Source organism: Sciurus carolinensis, chromosome 11, assembly GCF_902686445.1.
Source record: "Sciurus carolinensis chromosome 11, mSciCar1.2, whole genome shotgun sequence".
NCBI lineage: Eukaryota > Metazoa > Chordata > Mammalia > Rodentia > Sciuridae > Sciurus > Sciurus carolinensis.
In genome coordinates, this window is record NC_062223.1 from 18,900,661 (window position 1) to 18,919,731 (window position 19,071).

Consider the following 19,071-nt stretch of genomic DNA (forward strand, 5'->3'; position numbering starts at 1 on the left):
TCAAGAAAAAAACATCAGGTCACATTTAGAGTCAAATAAATAAGGTTCACTTCATATTCTTTGACTCAGACCCTAAAATCAAGGGGGACATAGAATGAGATATTCCAAGAATACAATTGTTTGACAAGATTGTTGTATCTAGAAAAGCTACCATTCAGACTTGAAGAAGAAATAAAAACTTTGCTTGATAGGTTGAACTAAAAGAATTCATGACCACTAAATCAGCACTGCCAAAAATATGGATGCACTAGACACAGAAGAATTCAAAAACAAACCACAAAGCTCCCTAATGAATGAAGCTCTCTACAAGAGCCATTACAATTAAAATCTTCCAACAAAGAAAAAAAAAATCCAACAAAAACAAACAAACCAAAAAAAAAAAAAAACTCTGCCATAAGGCTCATAGAACTGAAAAATTAATTCAGCAATGTAGAAAGATACAAGATCAATATAAATCTATAGCTTTCCTATGCTGCAATAATTAATTTGCTGAGAAAGAAATTAGGAAAATTCTCCCATTTATAATAACTTGAAGGAAATAAGCTGAGGAATAAATCCAATCAAGCAGGTGAAATAACCCTATGATGCAAACTACAGAATATGATAAAAAAAAGTAAGTCCATAGGAGACCTACCATGTTCTTGAATAGAAAGACTTGATATTGTCAAAATGGTCATATAACCAAGAGCATTATATACCTTCTGTGCAATTTCCATCAAAACCAGTCACCATATATGATAAGCGGGGGCAGGGGGGGAAGAGAAGAATGAAGGAAATTTGGATGGTGTATAGGAAAATGGGGTGGGAGGGGTGGGGGACAGAAAGATAGTAGAATGAGACAGACCTCATTACCCTATGTATATGTATGATTACATGAATGGTGTGAATCTAAATTGTGTACAACCACAAAAATGAAAATTGTACCCCATTTGTGTACTATGAATCAAAATGGAGTCTGTAAAAACAAAACAAAAAAAAAAGGAAAAAAAAAAAAAACCAGTGATGTTCTTCACAGAGTTAGAAAAAAAATCTGTAAAATTTATTTATTTAAAAAATAAAGGACTTGGAATAACCAAAGCAATTCTGAACAAGAGGAGTGAAACTGGAAGCATCACAATATCTGATCTTAAATTATAGTACAGAGCTATAGTAACAAAAACAGCAAGGTATTGACATCAAAATAGGCATGAAGACTAACGGAATAGAAGACACAGAGACAAACCCACAGAGTCTTAGTCATCCCATACTTGACAAAGGTGCCAGAAACATACACTGGAGAAAAGACAGCCTTTTTAAAAAATAGTACTGTGATAACTGGATGTCTGTGTATAGAAGAATGAAACTAGATCCCTATCTCTTACTCTGCAACAAGTCAAATCAAAGTGAATCAAAGACCTAGGAATGAGATCAAAATTTGCAACTGCTAAAAATATATAAAAGTTTCAACTTCACTCCAACATATTGGAATAAGGATTGGCTTGCTTAACAAGACTCCTAAATCTCAAAAAGTGGGATGGCATCAAATTAAAAACTTCTTTCATAACAAAAGAAACAAGAGTGTGAATAAAGAGCCTACAGAATGGAGAAAATCTTTGCCAGCTACTCATCCTATAGAGGATTAATCAGAATATATAAATAACTGAAATGCTTAACATCTAAAAATAAAATCTAATCAGGAAATATGTTCAATAACAGACATTTCTCAAATGCAAAAATACAATTGGCAAAGAAACATAAGAAAATAATGAACAACATCTCTAGCAATCAGGGAAATCCAAAATAAATCTAGATGAGATGTCATGTCACTCCATAAGAATGATAATCCCCATGAGTACAAATAAAATGTTTTCTCTGATAAGTGCATGACAATATATAACGATGGGGGGTGGCAAGGGGAAGAGAAGAATGAGATTTGGATGATACAGAGGAAAAAGGGGTGGGAGGGGGTGGGGATAGAAAAACAGTAGAATGAAACAGACGGTATTACCCTATATATATGTATGATTACATGAATGGCATGAATCTACATTGTGCACAACCATAGAAATGAAAAGTTATACCCCATTTGTGTACAATGAATCAAAATGTGTCTGTAAAAATAAAAAAAAAATATTTTAAAAACTAAATAAATACTGGTGAGAATGTGGGAGGAAAAGTTACGTTGATACATTGTTGGTGGAACTGCAAATTTGTGCAACCACTTTGGAAAGCAGTAGAGAGACTCTTCAAAAGACTAGAAATGGACAATCATACAACCCAGTTATCCCTCTCCTTATTTTTTATCCAAAAGATCCCAAATCAGCATGCCTCAGTGAAATAGGCACACTGAGTTTATAGCAGCACAAATCACACTAGTCAAGTTATGGAATCAGCAATGTGCCCATCAATTGAGTAATGGATGAAGAATATGTGGTACATATACACAATGGAGGTTTATTCAGTCATAAAGAAGAATGAGATCCTGGAATTTGCTGATAAATGGTGATAACGGAGAGCATCATGCTAAGTGAAATACTCAGAAAGCCAAGGGTGAAGTGTTTTCTCTCCTACGCAAAAGCTAGAACAAAGTAAAGGGAGAAAGAAGAGTGGGCGGATTCCATGAGAATGGAGGGAAGATCAATGGGGTAGAGGAAAGAGATTGAGGCAGTGGGAAGAGAGACAGGAAAAGGAAGGAAATATGAAATGAAATTGATAAAATTATGCTGTGTACTTGTATAAATAACCACAGTGAATTCTATCTTAATGTATATTTTCAAAATACCAATGAATAAAGTTAATAATAAAAAGAAGGAAGACCAGTGAACCAGAGGAGGGGGAGCAGGCATAGGGAGGAGGGTAGGGAAAGAGGAAGTTCGGATACTGATTTGGAGTCATTATACTCCATGCATGTATGACTGTGTCAAAATGAACCTCCCTATTATGGGTAACTATAATGCACTAGTAAAAAGCATTTTTAAAATAAATAAAACAATCAAATACATTGATGTAAACTAAAAAAAGAATGAGACTCAGTTTTCTGCATTACAAAACAACAATTTTTACCTATTTTAAAGGCTTATAACAATGACATGGATATAATTTGTTAAACTCATTCTTCATGAATTTTTTTTTCCGTTGTGCTAGTTGACATTTGCATCAGTGCTTCTGTGGCATCTTTATTTCTTAAACTATGCATCAAGAGGTTCCACTCTGGAATCACCACAGCTCCAAACACAGCACGATTTCTTCCCCCTGTTCCAGGTCACAGCGAGGAGATGGTAGGAAGTAAATGAGTAGGAATAAACCATAACACAGGTGACAGTGGAGCAGATATGCAAGATGATTGTGGTGATGAAGAAGTAGGAACAGTGGAACGGGGACAGATCCCAGAAGACAGCTGTGCTATTGCTGCCTCACAAGCTTAGAGTGAATGCCTCACTGGTGGTGATTCTCGAGTTACCACAACACGCACCCTTGGACATGGGGACATAATGTAAGGGGCTATACCTGGGAATAATGTAAGGGGTTGGAGATGGCCACATAATGGTCATAAGCCATGGAGGTCAACAGGTAACATTCACTATAGACCAGTCCAGCAGAGAAGAATTGAGCCAGGCAGCCAACAAAGGAGATGCTTTTGTCTTCAGAGATGCAGGTCATCAGGATTGGGGGAGCAGACACAGAAGAATACAGTTCTCCTGTAAAAAAAATACCTGGATGTGTAGAGCCAAGAATGAGCACAGATCAGAGAAATCAGGGTGATGATCCCTGAGACATTGATGGCATGAATGATAAGATAAAGAACATTTTTAACAAACACGATGATAAGATAAATAACTTTATATAACAGAACTGAGTTGTCTAAAATTTTACAGTATGTGATTTTCTCCACCATACTCTTAGATTTTTTAAAAATATTCTTTCTTCTTTATGGGAAATCTTTGTAAAAAGAAAGAAAATGTATCATATGGTTTGCTTTCATAGCGTTTGAAGTTTGATGAGAAAACTTAATTTGATGAAGAAATGATGAAAGATGGTTAGTAGCTTGCTAGAAATTTGCTCAAGATATAAAAAACTGTATTTCTAGTAAGCTGCCCTCTCTGCCACATCCTGCATTAGGGGGAAAAGACACAAAGCAAATTGAGGCAAACAACCCCAAACCCCATGATATTCTACACAGGATTGTTTTCTTATACAAGACTTTACAAAGAAACTTATGACTCAATATTCAGCACATTGTAGGTTCACTGAGATCTTCTACAGTACTTTTTACAACACAGCAATTTAAGGATTACAAATTATGCTTTACAAATGATGACATTTCTGCTCACAGTTCAAAGCTTTGTTCTGAAAATTATAGCTATTACTGGAATTGCATTGTAGAAAAATGCACTGAAGTTAAAAGTTTGGACAAATTGTTTTATTTGCTTCACCTTTTGCATTAGCTTGGATGTTTTTGGTGCTTCCTTTTACCTGCATTTATTTGTTAGCACATCACTTCCCCTCTATCTTCTATTAAAAAATTAATCATGTTTAATCCATGAGCAAAATGATTGATGATATTATCACCACAGAAATTCAATATAAATATCTTGCTGGTTAATATTACTGTACTGACAAAACTCAGGAATATGGAACCAAACAGATCCACACTGCTGCAAGGAACCTATAGAACTTCTAGTATGACCTTGAGCTGACCAGGCCCTAAGTAAGGGACTTTATAAAAGCTTTACTATAATAACCGTAAATCCTTAGGATACAGTGTGTTATTCTGGTACAGGAATTCATTGCCTGTTGTTCAACTCAGGATGCCTAAGTCATCTACTCTCTAAAAAATTTACCATTTCTTTTTTATGAAAACATGGAACATAACTTGGTATTTTAAGACTTTTATTTATATATATGCATGACTATAATATAAATACATATGACTTAATATGACTACACATTAAGGGATTTTGGTGTTCATAAGATAATGTTTTCTAGTGGCTCAGGAAATTAGAGACAGAGGGTTTCTGAAGAGTGGTATAAAAGCTGGTTCATAAAGAAAGAGTTTGGACATCCTGAGTCAAGGAGCTGAGACAATCAAGGAATCACGATGTGTGGAAGGAAGAGAATGGACATGGAGAGAGAGCAGGATGAGGTAAGTGCCATCTCTAAAATAGTTTTATAGGAGAGCCTGATGGATGATTGGGAGTAGGGAGAAGTATCACAGAGAGATGGTTTAGGGAATAGAAATGTGAAGACAAGCAAAGGAGTTTGGTAGTTGTTGGCTCTGATCTGGAGAATAGGGGTAACTGTGGGATACATCAGCAACCTCAGACCCTTATGATTCCAGGACTTCTCTACGATGCATATAGCAAAGGCATAGACTTTAGCCTAAATACTTCCCTTGGGAGAAGACAAGACCTGGAGCTAAGTGTAAGAACTTTATGCAAGCCCTTTAAGAAAATTGCCTGACCTATTCCATTAAACCTAATTCAATAGCCAGTGGCTGCACAGATTTACTAGCCCAATGACTATGTTGCTCTGCTGGTTTCACCAAAGGTTGCTGACTGATTGACTGACTGATTTAATGACAGTATATGTGACAGCATTCCAGAGCCCAAGGAGGGATGCTCCCTGGAATCCAGAAGAGATGTTACCCTGATCCCCAGGATGTATATTCCATGACTTCACATTGGTGCCTGATGATTGAGTTGTGCTCCAGCTTACTACCAAACCCTCCCAATGGGAGCCTAGCACAAATGGCCCATAGGTGTACATCTCAGATTTTGACCACTTTGCTTCTGTTCCACTCTATTTCCTCACTGTTTTATGTAACCTCTACCTTATCTGCCTCCCTCTTTAATATTTGGTCCATGTTTTAAAGACAGTTCACATTCTCATCCTCCACAGACCCTTCCTCACCCTCCAAAAGGACATGCTATCCTCCAGGGAGCTACCATAACAATTTGCCTATGATTCTCTCTTAACACTTATTACTTTTTCCCTGAGACAAAAGGCAATTGCATTTATCTTTTCTCCCTACAAATATAAATTCCATGATATTTTATATATATATATATATATATATATATGTATATATATATATATCCCATATTTCTTAACAAATAATAAGCATAGATTGAAAAATTATCACCTGGTTTTAGGTTATATAGCTCAAAAATAGGGAAAGTATTATTGAATCTCAGCTTTATCTCACTCTGACATGTTCACAGTTAACCTCTTCCACATCCAATTTTTGCCTTCAAAACTGCTAGTTATGCTACCAACTCTTTGTTAACCAAAAAAACCCAAATTAATATGACTTTTGGAAACTATTACAGAGAATATGATTGACTTTTTCCTTGTTATGTTATTATTTTTTGTGAAAAATTTGTAGTTTGTAATTCATGAAAAAGAAGCAGATCTTTTTAAACCCAAATGATTTATTGATCTTGTATTTGTGCAAACTGATAGTATGGACATAGTGTAAATAACTCTCATTTTATTGATGAGGAAACTAAAGTGCAAAGATAGTAAGAAATTTCTGTAAGTTACTTATTGATGGGCTCTGTACTAAAACAAAGATGATTGAATTCATATCCATTTTTCTTTTACCTTTAAAGTTTATGTAAATACTTCTACCAAATCTATGGGAAATAAAATAACTAGTTTTTATTAAATCACATGGATGAAATAATTACATATATCCATAATATGGATAGGAAACATAAATAAAGGAAAATACAAGAAGTAATATTTATTCAGCATTTTCTATGTGGCAGATGCCTTATGGAGATTTCAGTATACCTTTTGAAAAATGTTCAAAATTAAGTGTTATGATTTCCACTTAAAGAAATAAGAATCTGGGTCTTAGAGAGATCAAGTAGCTTACCCAATTTCACGCAGCTACAACCTGAACCTTTGCCACTTGTTCATAGAAAGTACATCCTTTGAATGAGTTTTTAATTATATATTTTGGTTAGTTTGTTGGACTGTCTGAGCTTATGGTTTTTCACCTTTAAAGTGGAATAACACTTATCTCTCATGGTGTTGTAATAATTGTATGAAATTTAAGGTATTTGGTTTGTTGAATAATTACTGCAAACACTAATAAAAAAGAAAAGTGTTCTTCAGCAACAATCTTTCTAAAGATATAGAAAGAGAATTCGATGACCTTTCTAATTCCAAAGCAACTGCTCCTTCAATTCTAATATATACTTTGCTTGTAGTTAATTGGATAGGAAAGTCCCATTCTATTTCACACGGCATGTACGATTTACATATTTGATTGCAAAAGAGTCCGAAGGCTAGACCTCTAGACTCTGTCTGGATTGTAAACTTCATATCTGCCCATCAGCCACAGGCTGTTCTATCCCCACAGTGTGGTATCAAGGACATGGTTGGAAATTCATGATATGACTGAGTAAACCAAGTCAATTTCCACAGTGGCACCATTAGAAAACTTTGCAAGTCCCAGTAGTTTTAACTTTAAAACTCTTTGATCCCTTTCATGATGAATACGACTGGTCTACCTGTTAAGGAAAGGCTTTTAATTCCCTGACCTTTAATTACATCACACTGGAGGAAGGATTGAGAGAGAATTATCAATCACAAATATATTTAAAACTGCTGGTACAGTGAAATTGTGGCATACACCCTGCCCCCCAAATATAGTGAGCTTTCTCCATCTCTGTCTGCTGCCTTTACCTATTGCTGTTACTTGACATTTTGTTTTATTTGAAGATTTGTAGACTTAAATCCATGCAAGTAGGATCTATAGTCACATTTCTGGTCACTCATTGGCACATCAGATTATTAAGACTTCTTTGAACATTGCCTGGGCATGATGTGGAATCCATGGAGAGCTGCAGAAAGTGCCAGGGACTAACTAAGATTGAAGAGAGAAAAAATTAAAGCTGGGAGCACATAAACGAATCTGATAGACATCGCAATCTTGAAAAAAAGAATAAAGCCTTTAAATGGCTCCAAACTTGCTCCTTCTTATGGCATCAGAGTCCCAGGGCTCTGAGGACTGAAAGCATATCAGTATGTGAAGTTGAAAAGAATTCCTATGTTCACCTCTTTAAGACAGAGGAGATCAAAGAGATCTTGTGAAACCAACCACTTGATTAAAGGAAAAATCGAGAACACAAAAACTAATACACAGCTTGCGAACCAGAACTGCCTTAGATTACAGCTCTTTTTGTTAGACTGAGCAGTCCCGAATTTTGTGTTGGGGAGCCAATTTAAAGCAGTAATACTGCAACTCTAAGTACAACACACTCCATGTTGGCAATGCATGTTTTCTAATTCTATCTCTAAGAACCTGGCACGCACCCAGCACTTGTAAGTTTTGCTGACATGAGAGGATGGAACCCGGACCAAGCCAAATCATCTTTGGCACCAAGCCCATTCACCATGATTTTGTCTATATTTTTTCTGACTTTGAAAGCAGACACATTTTCAACTTTTGACCTGGTATCCCTCATGACACTTTAAAAAAAGTTATGCTTTTGTGTGGCTAGCTAATTTTTCCCCATAAAGTTCCACCTCGATTTCTAAAAATATGAGAATCAAATTTAAGTCAGAACTAATGAATCTTGCTCCAAAGTCTTTAAAGATATTAATTTAATTTATATTTCTTTCAGATTGTAGGGTGATAGAAAACTCTTCAGAATTTTAGATTTACTCAGCAAGGAGAGGGGAACATGGGTGATGTTTATTGAAGGGTCATTTGCATTTTCTATCCCCTGCCACCACCTTTCTTTCACAATTGTTTATGTCTGACAAAAACAGAATTTTTGTTTTTTTGGTATTATTGAGGTTTTTTCCCAAACAGCTTTTTGAAAGCAGCTTTCACATCCTTGTTCCGCAAGCTGTAGATCAAGGGGTTCAACATGGGGATGATGATGGTGTAGAACACAGAGGCCCACTTGTCTTGGTCCAGGGAGTAACTGGACGTTGGCCTCAGGTACATAAACATGACTGTGCCGTAGAAGAGGGTGACACCCGTAAGGTGAGACCCACAGGTGGAGAAAGCCTTAAGGCGGCCTTCAGCAGAGCGCATTCTGATGATGGCAATGAGGATGAATGAGTAAGAGATGAAAATGATGAGGATGGTGCTGAACTCGATGAAGCCGCACAGACTGAACAGCAGAATCTCACTGATGTAGGTGTCTGAGCAGGAGAGGGCCAGGAGCGGTGGGATTTCACAGAAGAAATGGTTGATGATGTTGGAACCGCAGTAATTGAGGCTGAACGTGAGTGAAGTGTGGGCTACTAAGCTCACTAGTCCAGCCAGGTAAGAGCCCAGCATAAGAGCCAAGCAGACCCGCTTAGACATGAGTGTGCTGTAGTGGAGGGGTCGACAGATGGCCACAAAGCGGTCATAGGCCATGGCGGCCAGGACATAGCACTCGGCATCCACAAAACCTACAAAGAAAGCAAACTGCGTGGCACAACTGGAGAAGGAGATGACTTTGTGCTTTGTCAGGAAGTCAGCCAACATCCTGGGGGCAATGGCCGAAGAATAGCCCAGGTCAACAAAGGAGAGGTTGCAGAGGAAAAAATACATGGGTGTGTGCAGCTGAGCATCTGATATGATCAGGATAATCATACCAACATTCCCCACCACATTGACCAGGTAGACAATGAGAAAGACCACGAAGAAGGTGATCTGGAGCTGAGGGTCTTGAGTGATGCCCATAAAGATAAACTCCGTCACTGTTGAGTGGTTTTCTTTATCCATTACTCTGATTGTATGTATATCTGGATTTGATTTATTGGTGAGTGTAGTAAATTTCCTGTCGCTAGCAATATTCAAACTAAAGAAGAGCAATCATCTGCTTCACATGTTATATATATTCCTGTAATAAATGTAGGCTTTCTTTGGGGTGAATCTCAAAAACTCCTTCCACTAATCAGATTCCATAACTGGTGGAGTGACCAAAATGACTTGGGTGAAAGTGATGGTTCTGTCTTCTCCTGGTGCCCTCACAAGGCGGGAACAGATGTTAGCTTCTTGGGAATGGTGAGTTCTGCTTCTCCAGTGACCTTGGAGCTCCTGACACCAGATGTTTGATGTGGCCAGGGCAATTATCCATCTTACTAACTAGTAAGGAAGATCAGTATTGAGGGTCACTTCCATCTTTCTAAAACAAAGGAAATATAAATGTAGATAATATGTGCACATTAATTGTCCTCACAGGTAAGGATGGAGAGGGAAATGGAAGACCCAGGGTTCTCAAAGTATAACATATCATAAGCACGAACAAGAAGGGTAAATACTTAGTGAAGAGGGTCAGGTATAGAGGATAAGGTGGTGAAAAAGAATGATTTTTAAAAAGCTAGGACTTACTGAGGATTCACTATGGGCCCAAATTTACTGAGTGCTTTATAAGTGTGACATAATTTCATCCTAACAACTACTGTATGAGAAGAACAAGGCTCTATATTAAGCAATTTAAACAAAGTGAACAACCATCAGATAGAAGTAAAACTGGGCCTGTCTCACTCTAGAGTCCATTATTCCCTTCTCTGCGTATGTGATTTCATGAAAGGTAACTCTATTTCTGTGCCTGACTTTCCTTTTCTTGTTCTTCTTGTCATGCATGGGAACAAACATAATCCTTTTGCTTTTCTGATCTGTAGATGTCCTCAGGAGTAAGGAATGGAACTTAACCAGGTAAAGCACAGCTGAGTCTCTGGATAATTGTATTGCTTAATCAATAGTCATTGCATAAGTGATCTCAAGTGTTAAGAGTGAAGGTTCCATACTCAGGGGAATACAGTGGTTCACACAGGACCATACATTTGTGATTTTTTTTTCCTGTTGGTTGGATGAGTATCTACTTAAATGAAACATTGAGAACTGTGTGCAAAATTAAACCAACCAGTCAACCAACCAAACAAAAAGACAAACACAGATAATTTAAAAATAAGTAGCATCCATTAGCTAAAAATGGAGAAGACAGACTGTACTGGCTCTAATTGGTTTACTGATCAGGAAAGAAAAGAAGGCAGAGCAGTACAATGTGTCATGCATGGTCTGTGGACATTCATAAGTTATTCTAAATCCTAGGATTTAGAAATGATGAAAGCTCTTAACCCTAGCTTTCACTCTCTCCATAGAATATAAGGAATCACAACAAAGGAAAGGAAGGGATCTTTCTTCACCATTTTATGTCATATGATGGCAGACACTTTTACAATTTCTCTTAAAATTAAACATATATATATATATATATATATATGCCAACTTGATATTCAGATATTAAAAAAATAAAACCTAGAAATAGCCTAAATGCTTGTGTTCATAGAATGGAACACACTGCTCAACAATTAAAAGGAACCAGGTATTGATACATGTGTCATGGTGTATGAATCTCAATATAATTAGGCTGAGAGACAAATAAATAAATAAATAAATAAAATATTAAAAAAAAATAAAAAGAGAACACTGGGTTCATTCATAAAAATCTAGAAAATGCAAAACAGTCAATCGTTGCAGAGGAAAGCAGATCAATGATTGTACTTGTAAGAGGTGTGTGAGAGGTGTCAGGGGGCAGGAAAGGAAAAGGCCCAAGAAAACTTTTAGGTGTGATGAATTAGCATACAGTATTGTGTATTTCATGCATACATACATATACTAAAACATATTGTATTTTATTTTTTCAATACATTGAATTTATTCTGTCAGTTATACCTTGATACAGATATCTGAAAAGACAGAGTACTCATCCTACTCCAGTTCAACTCATTACTAATACATGTTAACAAGTACTTCATTCATAGGTTAGGTTCATTGAGAAACAGAAACATATGCTGAGAGGACTTTACATTGTGAGCTATTGTAAGGCCAGAATTGAATCTGGGACTGTGAGTTTCCCAGAGGATGCTGTGTTCATTTTTTTCTCTGATGCTTCACATAGGAAATTAAGAGTAACCCACCAGGAACAATGACAATGTGTCCATAACTTGTTAGCATGCCCATCCACTTCAACAAGAGGAAAACAAGCCTATTGAACACGGAAGCCAGCTACATAGTTTTATAGATAAGAAAGCAGAGTCATACCTCAGTCTCTACAATGTAGGCTTATACCAGGCTGCAGAAATTAGAGTAAGAGATACCTTGTAAGAGCAGAGCAACAGCAATCAGGAGTCTGCCCCACAGCTGGGTAAGCACCACTCAATTCATTTCAATCATTTCGAAAATGTGATTAGAAAATCACTCTTGTCTTATGGAGGCAAGATTCTGGGTAAGTGAGGCAGGTATGAGAATTTTCACCAACTGAAAATCACTTGCCTGTTGTCTTTTATAGTGGTCTGATAAATGTATTGTATGCTATTCTCTGTTAGTATTGCTTCCCACTGCACTGCTTATCCACTTGGAGTATCTTGGATTTTCATTGGTTATTTGGGGTTAATACACTCAACTTAATAATTTTTTTCACAAATTGATTAAACTGAGTATAAAGTGCTGGATTTAGTAGCTGTCATGTGGCAAGTGCTTAATGCACTTGACCATGGTGTGTAAATATTGATGTTTTAATTTGGTAGATGAGTGCACTCATAACTCTAAAACATATCCAGTGCTTATTTCATAGAACTGATGCATCATGGACTGGTTATCCTTTAGGAAGACATAATTTTTAAATCTATAGCTCTTCTGTTATATGAAAAAAAAAACAAGTATAAGGTAGGCTATAATATCCAAACTCAGCACTTAATAAGGAAAAAGAAAAACTTCATTTTTCTTTTTAATCTCACATACTATTCAACCCATCTGATCCTTGAAGAAACGGTAAGATATTGAGAAAATGAATATATTTCTTTTTTAATAGCACACTGAAATATTTAACGAGACCAGCAAAAGTATTTTTTACAGAAGCGACTTCAGAGCAAATATATTTTAGATTTCTATGTATCACCTGAGTTTGTGAATTTATATGAAAAGAATACTAAGGGAAGAGGAATCTGGAGACTCTAGTTGCAGTCCTACATTTCAGTAATTAATTGATTTTGGTGAATTACTGCACTGGATACAGATTCTGGATCTGTTAATTAGATAGGATAGAGAACATAAATAACCCAGAACCCTCCAATCCATTTTATGAATTCAGACTTATGAGATAACTAAAAGTAAAGCCCATGGCCTATGTCTCTTTCTGAAATCTTAACATGTCAGGGACCTGGTGTCAAGCAGAATCTGTGCTGAGAAGAAGAATCAGGCAGTGTAATATTTCATCCCAAATAGATCACAACTCTTTCCCCTTCTGTCCCAAGTGTGATCTGACCTGTTTCCCACTTGTTGGGAGAGGATGAATGTCTCCTCTTCTTTGAGGAGCAGCACTGAAAAAATATCCTGAGAATAATTCCAAAATATGAATCACCCTGGTAGCTGGTTCAGAGCTTCTTACTCATCCCATCCTTGATCCTGAGTGCAGGGGGCATTTATGTCTCTGAGTCACAAGTAATTTCCCAGAAGAAATATGATGAAATAATTGTCTGCATTCACAGGAGACTCAAAGATTTGATGAACTATCGTTCCCTGAGGAACCTCACTTTCTTTTCCTTCAGTCTTAATGATAAACACAGGGATACATTTTTCAAGACTCTTGAGTGATGATTTAATCTAATGTAAGCATGACCTGGGTAAGCACTACCTGGGCTTTTTGCAGTCAAAGATGCCTACAGGGATGATTTGGGGATGACTGAGAAAGGTCTTTCTGCTGATGGTAAAAGTTCTTTGAAAGACGATGGTACTTTTCATGTCCTACAGGGTGACATTAATGTACTACTATAATGGTTAAAGAAAAATAACTAAACAGTGAATTTTACTTGGAATAAATAAAAGAAGGACACAAGGAATCTCTGGGAGGTGTTGAATGTGTCCATGGACTCTGTGAATACTGATGGTGCCATGGATGTTTGCATATATCTAAGCCCATCAAATTGTGCATATTGACTTGTGCAGTTATTTGCAGTATATTAATTATGAATTGATGTTTAAAAATCACTTCAAGTGGCACACAGTCTAATAGAAGTTCTCTGGAAAACCCAGCATTTACCTATGAAGAAAAATGAAGGATACATTAAAAAAACATTCCTTCAGAGTTCAGTATACCTGTCTCTGTGGATATAGTCATGTGCCTTTGTTCACTTTCAGGGAAAGAGTTTCCATTTCCTTTCCTTTTTTTACATGAATGAAACTGGATGCTTCCTTTGGCAAAGAGAATTTTAAGATCCCAGGTATGAGCAGATTGAAGAGCTTCCTTCTTTTTATTTTTTCAATTAAAAATAATGCCTATTTTAATAAACAATTAATCAGACCCAGTCACAAAAGGAAAAAAAGGTCAAATGACTGCACACGTTTGAAAAATCTCCATAAATCTAACTGCTAAAAATTTAGGCTGATGTAAGTTTACCCTATGAGCATCCAAGGTAGTCTTGCAACATTCTAGCTCAGGATTCAAATTTCCAAAATGATGAAGGCAGGTAAAGCTCTAAGACATTTTCTTCCTTGAGTTATGCAGTAAATGCCCCATGACAAGATTGTTTTATATAAAGTCCATTCAATAATACACCAATTTAATATTTAGAATGTTTGTACATGTAAAAACGGAGGAAGCTTTAAGGCTGACATTCGATAATTCTATCAAGTACATATGTAACTAGTGGGATATTTGGCAATCCCATGGGTGTGAGTGAGTCTTTGTGGTTGAAGATTGTCCTGTACCTTGCAGTCCTCTCATCCACTTGGTTCTGTGGTGCATTGATTGTCCGGTCACTATGGGAATCATAAATTTCCAGAGTGTTTCTGTAGGATAAGTACTTCCTCCACTGATACCTCCTTTAGATTCTAGGCACCTGGTGTCAAATAACTCCTTTCAACCAAGAGGAGATGAAGTGCACTAAGTGGGACATTGAACCATTCTACTACCCCCTATAACACCTTCCATTCACCCTTTCTCCCAGCAACCAGCCTCATCCAGACTCTCAACAGGTTGCTCCAGTCAGCCAGTTTTCCCCAGAGGAAACTGAATAAGTTTTTTTTTTTTTTTTTAATTTGTTCTCATTTGTTATACATGATAGTAGAATGCATTTTGACACATTGTACACAAATAGAGCACCTTTTCTCATCCTCTGGCTGACTATGGTGCAGTTATACCAGTAATGTAATCATACAGGTATATAGGGTAATAATATCCATTTCATTCCACATTCCTTCCCATCCCCACACCCCTTCCTCTCTCCTCGCTCCCCTCTGCACAATCCAACGTTCCTTCATTCTTCCCTACCCCACACACCATTATGGAATAGCATTCATTTATCAGAGAAAACATTCAGCCTTTGCTTTTTTGGGTTTGGCTTATCTCGCTTAGCATGATGTTCTCCAGCTCCATCCATTTACTGGCAAATGTCATAATTTCATTCTTCTTTAAGGCTAATATTCCATTGTGTATTTACACCACATTTTCTTTATGCATTCATCTGTTGAAGGTTGTTTAGGTTGGTACCATAGTTTAGCTATTGTGAATTCAGCTTTTATAAACATTGATGTGGCTACATCACTCTACTATGTTGATTTTAAGTCTTTTGGTTATAAACTGAGGAGTGGGATATCTGGGTCAAATGAAGATTCCATTCAATGTTTTCGGAGGAATCTCCATATTGCTTTACAGGTGGTTGCACCAATTTGCAGTCCCACTAGCAAATGTATGAGTGTACCTTTTCCCCCACATCCTTGCCAACAATTATTGTTCCTTGTATGAATTCCATTCTGAAAAGAGTGAGATGCATTTTAGAACAGTTTTGATTTGCATTTTTCTAATTGCTAAAGATGATGAACATTTTTTCATGTATTTGTTGATTAATTGTATTTCTTCTTCTGTAAAGTGTCTGTTCAGTTCCTTAGCACTTTTATTGATTATGTTATTTGGGGGTTTTTTTGGTGCTAAGATTTTGAGTTCTTTTTATATCCTGGAGATTAGTGCTCTATCTGAGGTGTGGGTGGTAAAGATTTTCTCCCATTCTGAAGGTTCTCTCTTCATGTTATTGATTGTTTCCTTTTCTAAGAAGCAGCTGTTTAGTTTGAATCCATCCCATTTACTGATTCTTGATTTTACTTCTTGTGCTTTAGGGAGTCTTGTTAGGAAGTCAGATCCTAAGCCGACACGGTGAATATTTGAACCATTTTTTCTGCTCTTAGGTGAAGGGCCTCTTTATTCAAGTGCCTATGTTTTTGATCCACTTTGAGTTGATTTTTGTGCAGGGTGAGAGATAGAGTTTGAAATTCATTTTGCTATGGATTTCCAGTTTTCCCAGTACCTTTTGTTGAAGAGGTTAACTTTTCTCCAATGTATATTTCTGGTGCCTGTGTTTAGTGTGAGATAACTGAGGGTTGGGGATATGGCTCAGTGGTTCAGTGTCCTTGAGTGCAATCCCCAGTACCAAGAACAAACAAAGAAAGAAAACCCCCTGTATTTATGTGGGTTTGTCTATGTGTCTTCTATTCTGTACCATTGACCTACAAATCTATTTTGGTGCAAATACCATACTATTTTTGTTACTATTGCTCTGTAGTATAGGTTAAGTTCTGGTATTGTGATGCCTCCTGCTTCATTCTTCTTGCTAAGGATTGCTTGGGTTATTCTGGGTCTCTTATTTTTCCAAATGGATTTCATTATTGCTTTTTCTAGCTCCATGAAGAATGTCATTGGGGCCTACTCTCTTTCTCAGCAAAGGATACAATCAATAATGTGCAAAGAGAGGAAACAGAGTGGGAGAAAATCTTTTCCATATGCACTTCAGATAGAGCACTAATCTCCACAATTTATAATGAACTTACAAAACTTTACATGAATAATTCAAAGTACCCATTCAATAAATGGGCCAAGGAACTGGACACACACTTTACAAAAGAAGACACATAGGCAATTAATAAATATATGTAAAAGTGTTCAACATCTCTAGTAATTAGAGAGATGCAAATTAAAACAACTGTAAGATTTCTTCTTACTCCAATTAGAATGGCTATTATCAAGAACACAAACAATAATAGATGTTGGCATGGATGTGGGGAAAAAGGCACACTTTTACATTGCTGGTGGAGTTGCAAATTCATGCAACCACTGTGGAAGGCAGTGTGGAGAATCCTCAGAAAACTTGGAATGGACCCACCTTTTGACTCAGTTATCCCACTCCTTGGTTTATACACAAAGGACTTTAAAAATAGCATACTACAGTAATGCAGTCACATCAATATTTGTAGCAGCTCAATTCACAATAGCTAGATTGTGGAACCAACCTAGATGCCCTTCAACAGATGAATGGATAAAGAAACTGTCGTGTATATACACAATGGAATATTATTCAGTCATAAGGAAGAATATTATTATGACATTTGCAAATAAATGGATGGAATTGGAGAATATCATGCTAAATGAAATAAGACAATCCCAAAAAACCAAAGGCTGAATGTTTTCCCTGATAAGTGGAGAATGATATATAATGGGGGTGGGGGGTGGGGAGTGAGAGAAGAATGGAGTAACTTTAGATTATGTAGAAGGAAATGAAAGGGAGGGGGGTATGAAAAATGGTGGAATGAGACAGACATCATTACCCTATGTACATGTATGATTACACAAATTGTATGAATATACATGGTGTACAAGCATAGTAATGAAATAATGTACCCCATTTGTGTACAATGAATCAAAATGCAGTCTGTAAAAAATTTAAAAATAAATAAATAATTAAAAAGAAAAGAATGTCTTTGGGATTTTAATAGAAATTGCATTAAAACTGTATAACCCTTTTGGAAGTATGGCTATTTTGTCAATATTAATTCTATCTATCCAAGAGCACAGGGGATCCTTCCATCTTCTAAGATCTTCAATTTCTTTCTTTAGTGTTCTGTAGTCTTAATCGTAGAACTCAGGACCAAACAGATTCTCAACTGAGTTATACAAGACCTTCAAAGAAGAATTAATGCCAATACTCCTCAAATTATTCCATGAAACAGAAAAGGAGGGAACCCTTCCAAACTTATTCTGTGAGTCTAGTATCACCCTGATACCAAAACCAGACAAAGACACATCAATGAAAGAAAACTTCAGACCAATATCCCTGATAAACATAGAAGCAAAAATTCTCAATAAAATTTTGGCAAATCACATACAAAAAACATATTTAATAAATAGTGCACCTCTATAAAGTGGGTTTCATCCCAGGGATACAAGGTTGCTTCAACCTTGTATAAAATAAATGTAATTCATCATATCAATGGACTTAAAGACAAAAATCATATGATCATCTCAATAGATACAGAAAAATCATTTAACTAAATACAATACCCCTTCATGTTCCAAACACTAGAAAAACTAGGGATAGTAGGAGCATGCCTCAACATTGTAAAAGCTAGCCATGCTGAGCCCAAAGCCAACCTCATTCTAAATGGAGAAAAATTGAAAACATTCCCTCTAAAAACTGGAACAAGACAGAGATTCCCTTTTTCACCACTTCTCTGCAGCATAGTACTGGAAAATCTAGCCAGAGCAATTAGACAGATGAAAGAAATTAAAGGGATATAAATAGGAAAAGAAGAACTCAAATTATCACTATTTGTTGATGATATGATTCTATATTTAGAAGATCCAAAAAATTCCACCAGAAAACTTCTAGAACTAATAAGTGAATTCAGCAAAGTAGCAGGATATAAAATCAATACTCACAAATCAAATGCATTTCTACACATCAGTGAGAAATCCACTGCAAGAGAAATTAGGAAAACGACCCCATTTACAATAGCCTCAAAAAATACATAAAATACTTTGGAATCAACCTAACAAAAGAGGTGAATAAGTTGTTAGTGATTATAGCTTATTTGTTATTCATATTTAAGGGAGAAGATATATTTAGTATCCTTTTTTGGTATTTTGGGGCTACAGCAACCCAAATGGTTAGCAATGCACATTCTGGAGTAAGAATAAACCTGTGCCTGAATCCCCACTCTGATTTGAATCTACTACTTGAACAAGTTTCTTTACAAAGTGCTGGTTGACTTACCTAGGGTTGGGGTGACAAAACTCTCATGTTCAGGAG

At 36.4% G+C, this 19,071-nt stretch overlaps 1 protein-coding gene across 1 annotated transcript; it reads right to left on the reverse strand.

Moving 5' to 3' along the window:
* Positions 1-8,782: 8,782 nt before the first annotated feature.
* On the reverse strand, positions 8,783-9,715 carry LOC124960484 (olfactory receptor 1019). Its single transcript, XM_047519274.1, has one exon. The coding sequence runs from the start codon at positions 9,713-9,715 to the stop codon at positions 8,783-8,785; it is 933 nt and encodes a 310-aa protein (XP_047375230.1).
* Between the last annotated feature and the right edge of the window lie 9,356 nt (positions 9,716-19,071).